The following is a 17,226-nucleotide window of genomic DNA, read 5'->3' as shown; positions in this document are numbered from 1 at the left end:
GGATTGAATTTTAGAGTGTTTATTGTATCCCAGATGCTTTGTACATGAAACAGCAAGATAAATGCAGATCTGAACATAAAATACCGAGCAAGTAAGTGAAGATTTGCTAGTATTGTCTTAAAACAGGGGTAGGCAACCTGCGGCCTGGCGAGGCCTTGGGACCGGCCCCAGCCCGGTCCTGCTGCCGATTGCCGCCGGGGCTTTTGGCCTCTCGCGCGCAGGAGCAAGGGGGGCAATTGTCTATAGACACCTCAGAAACATGCATTTATATTAACATTTTTTAAAAAATCAGCAAAATGTTTTGTGTGTCCTCCATTTTTTTTAAAAAAAAGTGCCTTCCATTTGAAAATTTTGTCCTACATTTGTCCTGGTTTATTTATATATTTAAATTTTTTTTTAAATTATTTAATTATTTATGTTTTGGCTTCGGCCCCCCAGTTGTCTGAGGGACAGCAACCCGGCCCCCGGCTCAAAAAGGTTGCCTACCCCTGTCTTAAAATAAAGGAGGAAGCCAGGTGCCTGAGAAATTAGAGAAGGGGGAAGCAGAGGGACAGAAGACTTTTGAAAAGCAGCTTACGTTCTGCTTCCTCTCAACAAGTCATGCTGTATGAGGATTGCTAGATTTGTATAACAAGCTCATTAATTTCCAACTGGAGTAAGGTGTTACTTTGTCACTGCAAATTGACATCAAAGACAGATTTAAGACAAAGCCTTTACTTAGGCTATCTTGAGAATATAGCCTCTTGGTATTTGGTGTAGGTATATGTCTGTGTGTGTGTGTTTAAGAGTCTCTGTGGAGCTACAGCATCCAACGAGACAGATAAGAAATGAAATGTGTATGCCTTTGTCCTCCCTAATAATCCTCTGACTTGAGGTCTGACTTTGTTCAGGCCAATTTCCCACTTACTCTGTTGTAAAGAGTGCAGGACTGGACGCCCAAAAGCAGCACTGCTCTCAGAGAAGACCTTGGGCCTGTGTGAGCAGAGAAAGGTGCTGTCGTAGTTCTAGGCTGTGTGCTACTTAACCTAGCCTAGTTGTAGGCCTCCCTTTGCCCAGGTTGAAGAAACCTGTGTTAACTTCTAGTACTGTGTTTTAACTGTTGGCTCTGGCATTAACAGCCTTGTTTTATTGCTGTGTGTTGAGCTGCTGTTAGAGCAAAAAAAAGTGGTAACTAAGCAACAGAAACATTATGTGTCTCCAAATATCTAGCTTCCCCAATAGTCACATGAGAAACAAGAGACAGGTTTTTGTTGCTTTACATTTCTACCTGGAAATGTAATCCTACTTGGTAGATGAAACAGATGGTTTTATTTTAAAATACACTGCCTTGTATGTAATAATGTTTCCCACAATGCTTTCTCATTTATGATCCTAGAAATAGCAAACGGATTTTTAAATATACATAATTGTCAACGATGACCTAGAAAGATGCACCTCCTTGAATTCTATCCATTCATTTCTTTTATTTTTAGGTCTCGATGACGATGGTGATCCCAAAGGTAACAAGATAGTATCTTCTGTTCTTATTGCTTCTGTTCTTGATTCATTGGTTTAGTTTATTAGGTCATCTATTCCAATTCAACAGGTGGAGGTACTACGGTGATTCAGGCCAACGGTGACATAGTGACGACTGAGAACCAGGCTTCACTGAGGAATGGCTATACCTGCAATGACTGCAGTATGCTTTCTGAGCGGAAGGAGGTCCTCACCGCATACTCAACTCCGCACATGCCACCCTCAAGAATTTACTCCAGGGATCGAAACCAAAAACACAAGTTCAGTAAGTCATGTTATATTCAGTCTCCTGAGATTCTTGGTGTTGAGAAATGATGCGTGAATAAAATGTTTCTAAAAAGTGGAAGATTTGCTATATTTAACTTTGCTTGACAAGGTGATTTCTTTTGGTTTAGGAGTATGGTTCTGTATACTTGAGAATGTGTACTTTGACAGAACGTTCTGTGGCATTTTATCTGTGACCCTTTCTGACACAAAGGAAGTTCTTAGACTCCGTTGAACCTCTTCCGAAGAGCACAGCCGCCTCGATCCTGACGGAGAGGCGGTGTATAAATAAAATTTTATTATTATATTATTATTAGCATTATTTTTAATAGTAAAATAAAGTTCAAAATAATTTGGAAATACCTGCTCCATAATCACCAGTGGCTTCGTCCAAACTGGGTAGCTTTTTTGAGGGGGGGGTGCCTAGACTCCTGTCTGCTATTGACTGGTACGGCCACCTCCCACCGCAAATGTCCATTGTCAGGAGAACATCTCATTGCTTAATTTTTAAAAAGCTTGGTTTTGTTAGCATAACATGTACATGTTAGCATCTGAACAATGAACCAAAGTCACTTCAGGACTACCTGAAGGGTCACCAAAGTGAGTTATAAAGAGAACTTAATGTCCATTTCCATAATGGACACAGGAGAGGTTTTGTTGTTTCTTATTGAGGGAGAATTAGAAAAGATAAATGTTGACTTCCTACTTCTAAATGCCCAGTCTCCAGAACTACATTCCATCCAGGATGACTGTATCTAACCTTGTATCTAGCACAACATTCTGCCCTTCTTTGGTCGCTTACAGTACCTCCCATCAGGGCTGCTATTTCTTTGGTTTGTGGCATAGATTTATCAGGATTACATTTTTAGTAGCCTTCACTACCCTGATATATATGTAGCCCTACTTTCTGTATATTTTAGTGCACCCCAAAGGTGTGAGAGTACGTTTGTTGAAACTACAATGGAAGAAAATTTTGATGGTCACTCATTCTTTCCCTGCCATAATTTGAAGATGCAAATCTTTTTATGAACCTGTTTTGTGTATGTATTTACTTTAATAGCTTGAAAGAGTATATACTAGAAACTGGTAATCTTTTCCAGAAAAGGAACAATGCAGAAATATTCTGCCACCTCTTGTTCTGGGATTGGTATTTACATCTGAATAGTATGTAAATCTCTTAATGGAAGATTAAAAATATTTCTCACTTATCCTCCTTGGAACATCGCTTGTGGCCAAGGGGACAACTCTTTCCATTTAGCATTCTAGTTTCTCAGTCCCCGATAAAGAATGAACATCCTGCACCTGTTTGGATTAGGGTTGCATTTTTCTTGATAGGCCAATTAAGAAATGGAATAAAACATTGTTATTCTACTGCTCTTTTAATAGGGGGCCTCACTTTCTACACAAGTAAGATTCTGCAAGTGGCCAAGTATACCACAACATCTTTCACATCACTCATAGTGCAGCTCTTTCAAATGATCTTGCTGAAGCTGGGCTATGATTGTAAAGGTACTTTTTTATTTTAGATTGTCTTCTTCTCTGTCCATCCATGCCACACTTAAAAACAATTATCTGGGTCATGTGTGCGTCTCCCATGATCTAATTCACTGGGCAACTTTCTGGCATCTTCCACTGTAATCTTTTTGACTTCTTTCCTGCACTCACTTGCCAGCCTTACTCTTCTTCTCTTGGAAACATTGGTATACAAGGTACAGGGTACTGGTGGTAAGGGTTCCTCTGCTCCTGCCCCCATGTTGAAATGGCATGGATAGTGTAACACTTAAATATATTGGCTTGCTTTGGTCAGCAGCTTATATCAGCCATAAAAGTACAGTCATCCAGTGGGTAAAATTTACAAGCTTTTGCTTACAACTTGCCCATTAAACATTTATTTTGGCCAGGATCCAAACAACCACAGATACAATGTCCATGTGAGATCTTTATAATTGTGCTTCTCATCCGACATGAAAAACCTGTTCTGAATCTGTAAAAGTATGATAAAATTGTGATGAAGCATGGAGGTCTACAGATTCCACCTGACAGGGTTAGGCCTTTGAGACATTCTTTGGGTCCTAGCATTAGCCTTCAGGGATTTTGATTACCATTTCTCTTCAAGGAATAGTTTCTTTCTGACCGCTTGTTACTGTTTTTCAAAATATAAATGTATGAAAGGGTTTGGGGTTTTTTTTGCTCCACTTGCAAATAGAGAAAGAAAACCAAACTGACATCTCTTAGTCTCTGTTATTAAAAAGAGGACATTTGTAAAATAGAAATGTTGGAAATGTAAAGTCTGATGAATTTGAGAAGACATCTAGCAGGATAAACATTGGCAAGTAAAAATCATCCAAGAGCTTAAGTAGCTGTAGGAAAACAATATCAGAATTCAGTCTTATACATTAATATTTGGCAGAGTCTATATGGATCTCCATTCCCCCCAAGATCCGTTTTACAGGAGGCTTAAAATCCTTTTCTCCAAAACACCTACACACACCTCTGGGCCGATTTCTTAGGAGATTCTTGACTTTCCAAGAAAATGGAATAATTAACTTCCATTATGCAGATAGGATTACTGCCTATATAGGTGCAATCCTGGAGATGCCAATAATTTAAACATGCACACCTAAATATGAAGCCTTTGGGCTTGTATCTCCTCCATCCATTCCTCAATTAAAGAAACTTTCTTTCTTTCTTTCTTTCTTTCTTTCTTTCTTTCTTTCTGTACTTGACTAGCAAGATGCTTTTACAGATGGGTAATGCTGCTTTACAATTTTGCCTCTGGAAGTGGCTTTTGAAATAAAAAAACAAATTGCACAAGCTTGCTATTGGGAAGACCTACATGAGTCTTCTGGGTTGTATTCTCTCTCCCACCCACCCCCCATGTAATTATTTTATTTCATTCTATTTTTTGGCTCCTTCCTTCTCTCCTTCCTGTTGTAGCACACTCTAGTTACTGTGGGAGCATGAATGTAAAAGAATTTCTCAGGGAAGATGGCCACCTGGGGATAAATGGAGAATCCTTGTGTAAGTATAGTTTGATATCTTATTTCTTGAAACTTGGGTTAGAATTGCATGTTACAGTGATCTTTCATAGTTTTGTGGAGGCTGGAAAAGCATTGCATGTTGGCCATGAATCATCATCCTGCTCTCAGAGGAACTGCCTAAGTCCTTTTGTGCTTTAGAAGTTGTAGGATTTAGAACTTACCTTTATAGATGTAACTATCAGTGGGCTTTAGTTTTACTTACCAGCTAAAGCAAAGGTGGCCCACTTGGAGCACTAGTGTGTCATGTAGCACAGACCAGTGAGGTTAATGGTAGAGCTTAGAAAAGTTACTTTTATGTGCAGATTTTACTGGTGAATGTGTTGTATTAATTGATTGTTACCCACAACCAACAGGTGATGACTGTAAGGGGAAGAAACACCTTGAAACACACACAACAGGCCACATGCAATCATCACGGTCTAAAAGGGTAGCAAGGACCATTTGGCACATCTTTTCTTATGCAGGTTGACTTGTACCTTTTGTGTTTTTTATTTCTTTTGCTTCATTATTATCATCGCAATCTTTCCACTCTTAAACACTCTTGCTGCTTTTTTTTAGAGCTCCATGAGATTAGACTGACTCAGTTGGGGAGGGTACTTAAGAATAGCAAACGCCCATCACCTCTTGCTCTGGTTTTAGGTTGACCCCTGCTGCCAAGGAAGCTTGGCACAGATAATCCCCATTCTACATATGTCACAGAAACACTAGGAAAACGGAAGGCAGCAGCTTATTGCTGTTCTAAAAAGAGACTTATGCCCATGCAAAACGAGGATCTTAGTAAAAGAATGCATAAATGGCATAAAGAAGTAAAAATATATTGATTATTGGGAAAAAAGGCCATTTCAGCCATCTATGTAACAAATCTGTAGCTACAGGAGACCTGGAAGTCCATGAAGGCCAGTGAATAAACTAATGGAAAAATAATTCCTTTTCCACCAATCTACTCAGTATCCATTGAAGTGCAGAGCCCTTTCCTACACAACTAGCATAAAATCCCACAGGTTGATGGAGTCAGGAAAGAACTCAACTACTACTACTACTACTACTTTGTCTTTAAAAAAAACCTAGCTTGTATTTCCAGTCTTCCTACAGAGGAAGCACCTTCTCTTGTTTTGTATCTGGCATGGAAATTTAGTAGTAGGTTACTAAAGCTTTTATAAGCTAGTAGCTTTTTTTGGGGGGGGGGTCTTGCTTACAAACTGGCTGGTTATTGCTAGATAGCTTGGTAGTAGGAACCCAGAAATGAAATGAGAACAGCCATATTTTCACCCAGCAGCACACTGGATGCTATATTGTGACTAGATGTCCAGTGCATTTTGTCTGGTACCCTTGATGTATGGAGATTCACTGCTGTTGTCTTGTTGTGGCACTAAACCTGTTTAATGAGGAGGTTAAAAAGCAAAAGGAAAAAAAGAATGCTTTTTGATATTCATCCATTCAGTAAAGAATGAAGGAAGGGAAATCTGCAGCTTTTTTGTCACCAAAACACCTAAAACTGGTGGGTTAGTAATGCAGCCAGTGGAATCACTATAAAGTGAGCCTCAGGCTTATTTAAGCCCACTATTGTATATCCTACAATAAAGAGCATTTTAAGCTTTCAGTCAGAAATGCAAAACATGTGCAGAGAAAGCCATGAACAAACATACAGTATATACCTTCTTTTATTCTGAGCTCATCATTCATGACCATGGTGTCATCTCCCCCCCCCCAAAAAAAAAATTAGAATGCAGACAATATCAGAACAAAAAACTTAGAAAACTAATGGAAAACTAATCCTAGAAATGTTTGTATTTGGGAGTAAGTCCCACTGCTTTCTGGGGGTTTACTCCCAGGGAAATATGTATAAGATTAATTGGTTCTTACATAATCTTTGAAGTGCTGATGCACTACATTGTGTCTTTAAGTGTATACCCATTATTTTGGGGAAATGTGATGTGTAGACGAGATAAGCATTGTAGCTGGGCTGAAATAGTAACCACTGCTTCCTACCAAATCTATATTGCAGCTTGGAAAAATTATTTCTTCGGACTACATTGCCTAGAAATCCACAGCCAGCATATTTGCTCACAAAAACTGGCTGGGGGATTCTGGGAATTTTAGGGGGGGAAAGGTTGCCAAAAATTAGAAAATCGTATCTGAGTGGGCTATAAACTTTCATCTCTGTATACCTTCATTGTCTTGTTGCTCCATTTCAACAGATCTGTCCATCTGACACTTGTGTATAAAAATATTTCTCTTTACATCCTTACTCTACTTACTATAGATTCAAATGTGCTTAACTTTCAAATGATCATATGAAAATAAGGTTATTATTATTATTATTATTTTGTAAAGCTGCATAGCAGTAATGCTCTTTCAGTGAAAATGTTCGCTCTCAAAACCAGTCGTGTAATTTAAAGAAACCTATTAGTAACTCTTTGGCAAGTAATTCTAAAAGCACTGTCAAAATGATTGCAGACTATAATGCTAGCTGTCATTTGTTTCTGCTTTGATACTTGTGCTTCATTTTGTATATAGATTTAAAGTCAGTCAATTATTTATAACGTTGCTTTTAATTGCAAATGGCTTCCATTTTCTGTGTTCACATTCATCTGTGTTGTGATAGGTTTCTTCTTGCTACATATGTTGCAAAGAATGGGAACAGCAGGATGGTTTGTGTCCAGGAAGGTTTTTTCACTCCTTTGGCTGGCTGTTGTGTCTCCAGGTTACTATTGTTTGTGTTTGTGTGTGTATGTGCATGAATGTATGCATGTGTCTGCCCTTTGGATCATACTTGCATCTTACATGAGATGATATAAGCTTATTAATTTGAACATGTCTATAAAGCTGCTTCAAATATTACACATTTGCTACAAAAAGAGCACTTGCTGTTGAACACCACGGAGTTCGCTTCACCATCAGGACAACTGTTCAGGGTTATGGGGCAGAGAGAGAGCTTGGGCTCTTGAAAACACTAATGTAAGCCCTATGGACAAAATCCTCTACCCAGAGAGCCAAGTGATCAGGGACAACCAAACACCTTGTGTTTTGTTCTATATAAACCCAGGGTCTGATGCCGCTATCAAGTTCACACAGCGGCTCAGGTATTCCCTTACCTGGCAGACTTCTTCCCATTTTCCCACAGCAGTAGGCTCATTTTATTAACTATTTCTGCCTAGGCCAGCATCCGATTACCCTGATCACACCTGTCTTCCTGAGAACTCAATGCTTTTATTTTCAGAGGAGACCATGGAAACTACATTCAGATAGGGATAGCTTTCACACATCTGCCTATGTGCATTTCCATGTATGAAATGCATCTTGTCTTAAGCAGCCTTTGGGTTTTTTCTGTCGTTGCTTAACAAGTTGTTAGTGGCAAAAGGAGATTATTACTTTCAAAGAGTGGGAGGGCTGACTCCCTGTAGTTTTAAGTTCCATATAGCCTTGAAACATCTTGCTCCATTGTACTCTACTAAGGTTGCCCTCAGCAGAGTGACGCTGTGATTGCAGCTTTAACACACAACATTCATTCATAAATGTTAGACCAGAATTGCTGCTTTACTAAACTTCTTGCTGCATGATTCCATGCTATTTCCTTTATGCGCTGTTCCATGTCACTAATGTAGGCCAAGTTCCAATGGTGTATTTCCACTGGGTCCTACTGCTGCAGCCAGAATCAGCAACCCTCCTCTTTTGTTTTTGCAGTCTAAACGCAATCCTCTTTACCTTCAGCATCCATCCTGTAAAGCTAGGAGACCCTTGGTGTCATGGAAGGTTGCAGCCATGGGTGAGGGCAAGGGTGGGAAGTCTTGGTTACTGAATAATACTGGATACCCTTGGAACTTGGCTATAGAATATAATGTGAAGGTGCTTTGAACTGATTTTTTTTTTAATCTGCATGTATGTGGTAACTTGCCAATGTCTATTTACTCTAGCAATTTGTGTCCTCTTTGCAACCTTATCCTGTATTTCTGCTCACCCTCCTACTAAGACAGTGGTCTTCAAACTATATTCCAGGGAAGCTTGGATTTTTGTGACAGACAGATCAGTAGGCAAACTTGTCCACCATTACAGATCATCCCTGCGGTATACATCTGCCAAGGGAATACTGGAGTCTTGCTAGGGTGCATCCCAGCCAACACAGGACAGCAGTCATAACCAACATCGTTTTGTTCCTTTGCTGTTTTTCCATGGCAATATCACACTTAGCTTACAGTAACATCTAAAGAAGTTCTATAATCAAAAATAGAATTTGCATATAATTCAGTGGTGATTGCTATCTGAGATATATACATAATCGTGCAGCTAATTAACATAAATTATGGTTATATAATTCACTAATATATTTTATCCAGACTTTGTAACTGGAGCAGAGTTTGACAAAGATTTTTTTTTGATGGGGAAGGGACTCCAGCTTTTTGAATCCCTGGCCATCATGGCCTAGAAACCTCCAGCCAGCTAACTTAGCTCTGAACGGGAGTCATTCGGGGCTCTGTCCTCTTGGAACAGGGGGAAAGGACCAGGGTGTAGGTTTTGTAGGGCCCATGGGTGCAAGCACCTGTGTGAACTAAAAATACTATAAAATATGGACCGGAATCATCTGCACAGAACAAGTATTTTTAATATATATTGACGTGGGAAACTTTCCCTGGAGTCTAAAACGTTTGAAAACTACTGTCTTGGATTATTCTAATACATTCCAGCTCATTTAGTACATCTGTTCTCATCCAGGGAAGGCAGCTGCAGGAGCATTCTGGTGGCTTGGGACTGGATGGTATCAACTTGTTACCCTGATTTCTTTGCTGAATGTGTTTATTCTTACAAGGTTTGTAAACCTTTTTACAGAATTTGATTCCATGATATTTTTGAAACCTGTGTTTATAGATTAGCTTGTGTATTACAGACTCAACTAGTTTGAATGCTGCAGTAAACTGCTACTTTTGTAAAAATGAATTTCAGGGAGGCACTTTGCTGTATTATGCAGCATGAAGACCAAAATACACCTTTTAATATCTTTGAAAATGCCAAAAGGATCTGTTTCAACTATGGCCTGTTGTTTGAGAATGAAATGTTATCTCTTTCAGTATCTATATGGTTGTAAGCTAAGTCTCATAATAGTTTGCCCTTAATACAGAATGTGTGGTATTGTTTGAGTAGATCATGGCTGTAATTAAGTTTTAGAATTAGTTAACTTTTGCAGTTACATTGAGCAAATACATTATTATTATTATTATTATTATTATTAACCTTTATTTATAAAGCGCTGTAAATTTACACAGCGCTGTACATACAATCTTTTTAATTAGACGGTTCCCTGCCCTCGGGCTTACAATCTAAAAAGACATGACACAAAAGGAGAAGGGAAAGCTGAATACTGTATATACTGTATTCAGGAAACTCATTGCAGTGACAAACATGTTTACATGAAATTTCTGTGTCTCTTTTCCAGATGCCTTCCAAAGATATTCAGGTTATTGTTGTATCTTCTCCCACTATTGCTGTTGCTAGGTGAGTGGACATGTTTCAGCAGTTGTGAGTCTGAAAGCTCAACAGTCTAAGTTATCTATTTATATGAATGTGTGTATTCCTCTTGCTCAATCTGTGGTCCACACAAATCAATGCAGTTTATCCAAGAATTACAGTAACCTCTTTTTGCTGCCCCCCTCCCTCTCCTCCTCCTCCATCCTTTCTTCTTTCTCCCCTTCCCTTCTGTCTAGCATAAAATACATGCTTCTTGGGTTTCAAACTCAGGTAGTTTTTAAAACTTCATACACAACTTAAGCTAAATCATGAACTTAGGCTATTCTAGGCAAATAAATTCACATTTTTATGCACAATTTAATTCATCCTCCATTTTGTCATAAGTAGTACGATTTTTCAAGGAGTAAGGCTGATGATGATAGATTTCAATAGCATTAAAGCAAATGCTAATCTGCCTGTGGAAAAATTTCAGATGCACAGCATATTTCAGAAGGGTAACAAAAATAAATAGAAAATTTGGGGGGAGGGAATTAAATGATAGCTTATGGCAACCCTATCTTGGGGCTTTCTTGGCAAGGTGTGTTCAGAGGAGGTTTTGCCATTGCCTTCCTCTGAAGATGAGAGAGTGTGGCTTGTCTAAGATCACCCAGTGGGTTTCATGGTTGAGCACAGTATTCTCTGCACCTGACTTGCAGTGACTCTCCAAAGTTTCAAAGGGAGATCTTTCACAGTCTTATCTGGAGGTGGCAGAGAATGAAGCAGGACATTATGTATACAAAACGTACTCTTAACAGTGTTCTATGGCACTTCCCCTTTGATCTTAAGCTTCCATGATTTAATAACTGCATTGTGAAGAGATACGTTTTGAGATCAGAATTGTTAGCCTAATGATTAAAGTTTCTTAAGACTAGTTTATCTTGTTGAGTTTGCTTTTTAAAATTGTGAAATCTTCCTTTTTTTCTTTTAGCAGAATCTTACGTTTTCCCCTTTCAATCTTCTTCCTTTAGGCTTGTGGCACTGGGGTGCTGAAAGTTTCCTTTCATTATTGCCAGCTTTGAATTGGACAAGTTTATATAGAACATACAGATGGGAAGACTCTGCAACAGTCGTTGAACCTCATCCAGATTCATCGTATGCTGTTGAGCACTCAGATGTAAGATATCCTTTGTACAGCCTTTTGACAAAGCCTACAAAGGGCAAGTGACCACAGCAGACAGCACCATAGACCTGCTGACTGAGGATGGTGAGAGTTGTACTTGGCATCTGAAGGATGTCAAATTGGAGAAAGCTGGTACATGGAAGAAAAGGGAAGACTAGCTGGGGCATGGCTGCAACCTTGCTTTGGTCTTTGTCTTTTGGGCCACTGCTTGTCTGCTTTCCAAACTATCTCTACAACTTTTTTTTTTTTTTTTAATGAAAGTTGTAACTCTCTGGATCCTGCTTCAGTAAGCAATTTTTTTCTGCTTCAATATGTGGTGAACTATTAGCTCTTTCATTCAACATCTTACACCTGTTGGGTTGAATTGCTTGAGTTTTGGACTCTTGCCCACCTCCATTACCTAATGTGTATACATTAGGTTTATGCAAGGCTGCTGAATTCTATCATGCTTTGTTCAGTAGAAGTGATGAGAATAAAGATTAGCGATCTGGAATGACATTCCAAGAGAGGTATGCTAGCTCTGTCACTGTCTGCTTTTAGTCAACAGTGAAGGTGATTTTATTGCAGTGGACCATTCTTGAATCAGGACTAAATGCTGGCCCTATAGTGTTGTAATTGTTTGTGCCAGTCAATTTTAAGGCTTTAGTGTTTATTCATTTCCAAGTTGCGTTATGATTTATTGTGATTGTAACACACTTATATTATTGCAACCCATCTTTCTTGTTTTTAATAGAAAGGTAGAAACATTATATAAACATTTTTTTTTTATTTTTAAAAAAAATTCTAGGCAACTATGAAGTTCTTTGATGCAAGTCGTGTGCTTGAGCTGGAAAAGCAGATGGCCTTAATGTCTGAGAGATGGCATCACCAGGATGAAGAATATAGTAAAATGCTGCTACTGCTACAGAACTTTCAAGCCCACATTTCCCAGATGAATGACAAGAGTGAAATGTTGATACTGATAAAAAGCGTAGTGGGCCAGCACCTTAAAGAGATGAAACCTGATCAAACAGTGGTAATTTTGTGTGGGACTCTTTCTTTTACAACTCAGTAATATTAACGTGATGATTATAAGCCTGTAAGTTAGAGTAGCCACTAATGTTTTGTTTTAAAGGGGGGATGATTAGGAAAAAAGAACTGACATGATAAATTGGAATTTGTGTGGTTCGAGTACAAGCATTTTTAGTTTGTCACAAAGACAATCATTTTAAAAATTATACTATTACCATATACCAGGAGCACTCCATTATCAGTCTATTATATCAAATACATTGATTTAAGATATTAACATTTGTAAAAATGCATGTTTTGATACAAAACCATAATGCAATACAGGTTGAGTATCTCTCATTCAGAATTCCAAAATACTCCAAAATCCAAATTGTCCACAAGTGGCTCAGATAATGACACCTTTGCTTTCTAATGGATCGGTGCACACAATTTTTGTTTCACGCACAAAATGTTTAAAATATTGTTTATAAAATTACTTTCTTCAGGATATGTGTATATGATGTATATAAAACACAAATGAGTTTCAAGTTAGACTTGGGCCCCATCTCCACGATCTCTCATTATCTACATGCAAATATTCCAAAATCTGAAAAGGTCTGAAATCTAAAACACTTCTGGTCCCAAGCATTTCGGATATTGGAGACTCTGTATATTCAGTACAAGTTAGGGCCTAAACAGACAGCCATGAAGGAGGAGGCTTGGTCACCCCCACCAACGATGCATTGGGTCTGTAGCAAATACACATGGCATCAGTGCGCCCTGAACCTAGCCAAAATATCCATTCCTATTTGGGCCAGAAAAGAGCTGCCTCTGGCAACTTTGCCAAAGCCCCACGACAGCTTCTAGGTGCTCCAGTGGTATGGCTTCCGGGCAGCTTCCTCATATCTTGGGAGTGTTCGGCATGTAAATGCCGCACTCCCAAGATGCCTGGAAGATGACTTTAACAGGCTGTCTGTTCTGGCCCTTAGTATGATTTGCTTAGAACTCAGCTGCTGTGTTTTTTTCTTAGGCTATGAGACAAAGCAGAGTTCATTTGTTTCTGTGTGCCAGATTGGGAGAAGGGCAACTTTTGACAACACATCTCTCCCCTATTCTATTGCAGGCGGGTTCAAAAGCAACTTATGAGATGGTGCAATATTGCGTGCCTGCTGGTAAAAGTGGCACAGAGGGTATCCAGATTCAGAGAGCAGTGAGGAAACTCTCTTGCCTTTGCCTTAAAGAAGCTTTTTAAATTCCAGACAATATTTGTAAATTTGCAAAATATAACACAGATGCAAACCTGTTCAACAATCGAAATGTACCTTTTTTGAAGTATTTTTTTTTAATTATACCATTTTGCTTCTTTTCTGTTTGAAACAATATTCAAATAGAACAGTATTCAAGCAGTATGGACCTTGCCATTCCACTTCAGTTTGATTTTATGTGCACAGAGATTATGATACGTTTCATTTTTAAAATCCATGAAGTATTCAGATGTGGGAATGTCATGGTAAATAAATCAGTGCCTTTGGAAAGAATTGTTCCATTTTGTTTTTAAAGAATGACTTCTTGGCCTTGCATCAAGAACATGAATGGCGCATTGGGGCTTTAGAAGATCTCCTTGCAAAACTCTCTGAAAAGTCTGAGGTAAAGATTACTATTATTATCTGATGTTCAGTAACGAAAGTTGTCATGCTAAACATAATGCATGGAAGTAAATCCCAGTGAAATCCATAGGATGGTTCAAAACAAATATGCTCAGAAGCAGTGTAAAAAGAAAAAGAGAAATTTTCATGTGTTACAGCTTTACAAATTAGGTTGACACAAGTCCCAAGTCTCTTGGAGTTTTCCATTGAAAAAATGCATAATGGTAAACAAGCATCTTTGACAGATAGACTGCTTATACTGCCTGTTTTCTCCTATAATTTACACCTATGCAGAATAGGTTTTGGTGTACTTTAGGGCTTGTGTTTGATGAGAGCTAGCATAGTGTAGTACTTTGAGTGCTGGACTACAACTCTGGAGACCAGGGTTCAAATCCCTGTTCAGTCATGGAAACCCGGTTGGTGACCTTGGGCAAGTCTCATTCTCTCAGCCCCAGAGGAAGACAAAGACAAATTCTTTCTGTGTCACCAAAAGTTGGAAACAACAACAACAACAGGCTTGCATTTAGTTTGTCTGAAATGACAGTTCCTAAAGGGCTGACTAGGGCTCTGCACCTCACTGGGTGCAATGTGTAGGTATCTCAAGGTGGAAGCTTAACAATGTAGTGTTTTATATGAAAGGGTTTTAAAAAATATAACCCCATAGTGACATGGGCACAAAGAGTGTTAGTCATTAATTCAGTGATGGGTTTGGATGCCTAAAACCTCCCAGGTTCAGTTATGAACCTGGCTGGATGTCCTTGGGGAAATCATAACCTTTGAGCCAAATCAACTTTACAGGATGGTTGTGAAGATAAAATGTTTCTCTGAGCCACCTACAGGGATACAAAGTGTGCCAAAATACTCAAAATCAGAATTATATTAATAGAATTGAGATGCCCTTCATTCACCTCTTTATAACAACATTCGGTTTAAACATTTGCAAAAGTGGTCCTAATTAAGAAATGCACTGGTTTGGATCCAGCAAGAATTCATTATGGATAAGGATCAGACAGGAAGAGGGAAGGATTTTTTTTTGTTCACTTGCAAAGTGGTCCTAGTGAAAATAAGATTAGAAATCTGCAGGTTTCAGTCCTGTGATCAAGAGTCTTATGTGGAACTCCATATGTCAGGTCCTCTGAAAGGAGTACTGTGCCTTTCTTTCTTGTCACTTTTCCCCATCCCCCATAGCCATATGTTGAGTTAATTGGCAAAAGTTGGATTACAATAACAACCACCTTAGTGTAGTTTAAGAAGGATTTTTTCCAAGTCACATGCAACTTGTACTGGAAATTAGAGTTGCTTCTCCCCACGCACTCCTGTGTCATGAAAACATCTAAGCTCCAGCCAAGGACGCTAAATTTTGCCTTGTGTAGTTTGTGATATCTACTGTATTATAAATGTACAGCCATCTATTTCTAATTTTTGCCATATTTAGGATTCTGCTGCCTGGGAATCCTTCCTTCACACTTCTTCTTTTATAGTCTGATTTAAGGATTGGGGAATTCATGGGATTTAATAATAATTTTGTTACTTTTCCAGGGTATCCAAAAGAAAATGGAGCTAACCAAATCAGAAACAGTGAGGTATGTCTAAAAATATTACGTTGAATGATGAACCCTGCTACTAAGTAGCAGAAAATGTCTGGTAAACACATGGCAATGGTTCTGCTTTAACACCTGTGATTTAATTTAAGAGGTGTTCCCCTGGGAACAAATTTTGCCAAGAAAACCCCCTGATAGATTTGCTTTAGGATTGCCATACGTCAAAATCAACTTGGACACATGCAGCAACAAAGTACAGTGCTCCCTCGGGTTACAAAATTAATTCGTTCCGCGGCCGCTTTCGTAACCCGAAAAGCCTTCGCAAGCCGAAAACCCATAGGCGCTAATGGGGAAAAGCCGCGTTTCGTGCGAAAAAGCGCCGAAAAGCACCAAAAAATTTTTTCGTAACCCGAAAAAACATTCGTAACCCGGAACAGTTATTTCCTATGGGATTTTTTCGTATCCCGGAAATTTCGTAACCTGGGTATTTCGTATCCCGGGGTACCACTGTAATTGGTATGAAGCTGCATTCACAATGAAACTCTATAAGATTCATTCATTAAAAATTGCTACTGAAGCCTGTAAGATTCTTCTACTATTCCACTGATTTGTAGTCCTCTTCCATTAAATGCTTGAATTCATTCAGATATTTAGAAGTGGATTTGAAAGACCTTACCCAAACTGAGTTCGTGTTCAATAATCAGCTTTCTTTTTTGTACGGAAACTATGCCGCAAAGTAGGTCCAATATGTTCCCTCCTGCAGACATGTACTTTAGAGAAGTGATTAGAACTTAATGCCTTCTTCAGACCGGTGTTTCTTAGCAAATCAGAATACCTTGAAATTCCCTGCATTGAAGCTAAAGAAACTAAAGAATCATTCTATATGTTCACTTTTTGTATGTTTTTAACTGCATTGTTCTTTTAATTATAAGATACTTTTGAGTCTCAGTTTTTGGAGAAAAGTGGGATACTATTGTTGCTACTCATAACAACAACAAAAATCATTCTAACAACCATTTACAATAAACAAATCTGCTTTGTTTTAGTTCAGTGTAAATCACAAATTCTTTCTTGACTATTCCTTTATGTGAACAATTCTGATTTCTGACATCTATCTTTTATTATCTTTCTATGCTTCAGTGATATGGATAAACAAAACCAACATCTCTTATCCAAGATTAAACATTTAGAGCTTGAGTTGGCTCATGTGAAATCAGAGCTGCTAAGTTCACAGGATTTGAAAACAAGTTGTGCCTCAGTGGATATGCTTCAGGAAAAGGTAACTCCAAAAAAGATGCCTAACAAAACTTAAAATCCTTTATTTGTGCACTGAATTCTGACAAGGTATTTTACATCTACAGTATGATTTCTGGAATTATCCTGTTGGGCTTTTTCACCAGCCAACTAACAAATATGTAAACTGCATCACAGAGTTGTCTACAAACAGAAGGTTGGCATACTCAGATGCTGAATTATTTAGGATTATTAATATAGATGTTTTTGTTGGCTGTCTTTGTCATTTTATTGAAGATCATGGTAAACTATATTAAAGGTTTGAAGTTATTAACAACAGAACTTTCTCTAGGATGAACAGTGGGAGAAGTGCTGTT

General features: G+C 38.5%; 1 protein-coding gene across 18 annotated transcripts in view; it reads left to right on the top strand.

Moving 5' to 3' along the window:
• The window catches only part of SUN1 (Sad1 and UNC84 domain containing 1), a 44,290-nt gene that overhangs the window by 19,613 nt on the left and 7,451 nt on the right, over nt 1-17,226 (top strand). For 5 of the 18 annotated variants that reach the window (XM_042480601.1, XM_042480591.1, XM_042480592.1 and 2 more), the window contains 13 exons: nt 1,473-1,499; nt 1,583-1,780; nt 3,166-3,288; nt 4,717-4,800; nt 5,174-5,284; nt 7,426-7,524; nt 9,531-9,624; nt 10,249-10,307; nt 11,288-11,433; nt 12,227-12,454; nt 13,990-14,076; nt 15,615-15,658; nt 16,757-16,895. In XM_042480601.1, the coding sequence (XP_042336535.1) occupies nt 1,473-1,499; nt 1,583-1,780; nt 3,166-3,288; nt 4,717-4,800; nt 5,174-5,284; nt 7,426-7,524; nt 9,531-9,624; nt 10,249-10,307; nt 11,288-11,433; nt 12,227-12,454; nt 13,990-14,076; nt 15,615-15,658; nt 16,757-16,895 (1,439 nt within the window). The remainder of the gene's footprint in view (nt 1-1,472; nt 1,500-1,582; nt 1,781-3,165; nt 3,289-4,716; nt 4,801-5,173; nt 5,285-7,425; nt 7,525-9,530; nt 9,625-10,248; nt 10,308-11,287; nt 11,434-12,226; nt 12,455-13,989; nt 14,077-15,614; nt 15,659-16,756; nt 16,896-17,226) is intronic. The other 13 variants (XM_042480594.1, XM_042480596.1, XM_042480598.1 and 10 more) reach the window with 13 other exon arrangements.

The sequence above is a fragment of the Sceloporus undulatus genome, chromosome 8 (assembly GCF_019175285.1).
Source record: "Sceloporus undulatus isolate JIND9_A2432 ecotype Alabama chromosome 8, SceUnd_v1.1, whole genome shotgun sequence".
Lineage (NCBI taxonomy): Eukaryota > Metazoa > Chordata > Lepidosauria > Squamata > Phrynosomatidae > Sceloporus > Sceloporus undulatus.
Note: the sequence above shows the minus strand (reverse complement) of the source record. Positions and strands in the feature narration are given on the sequence as shown.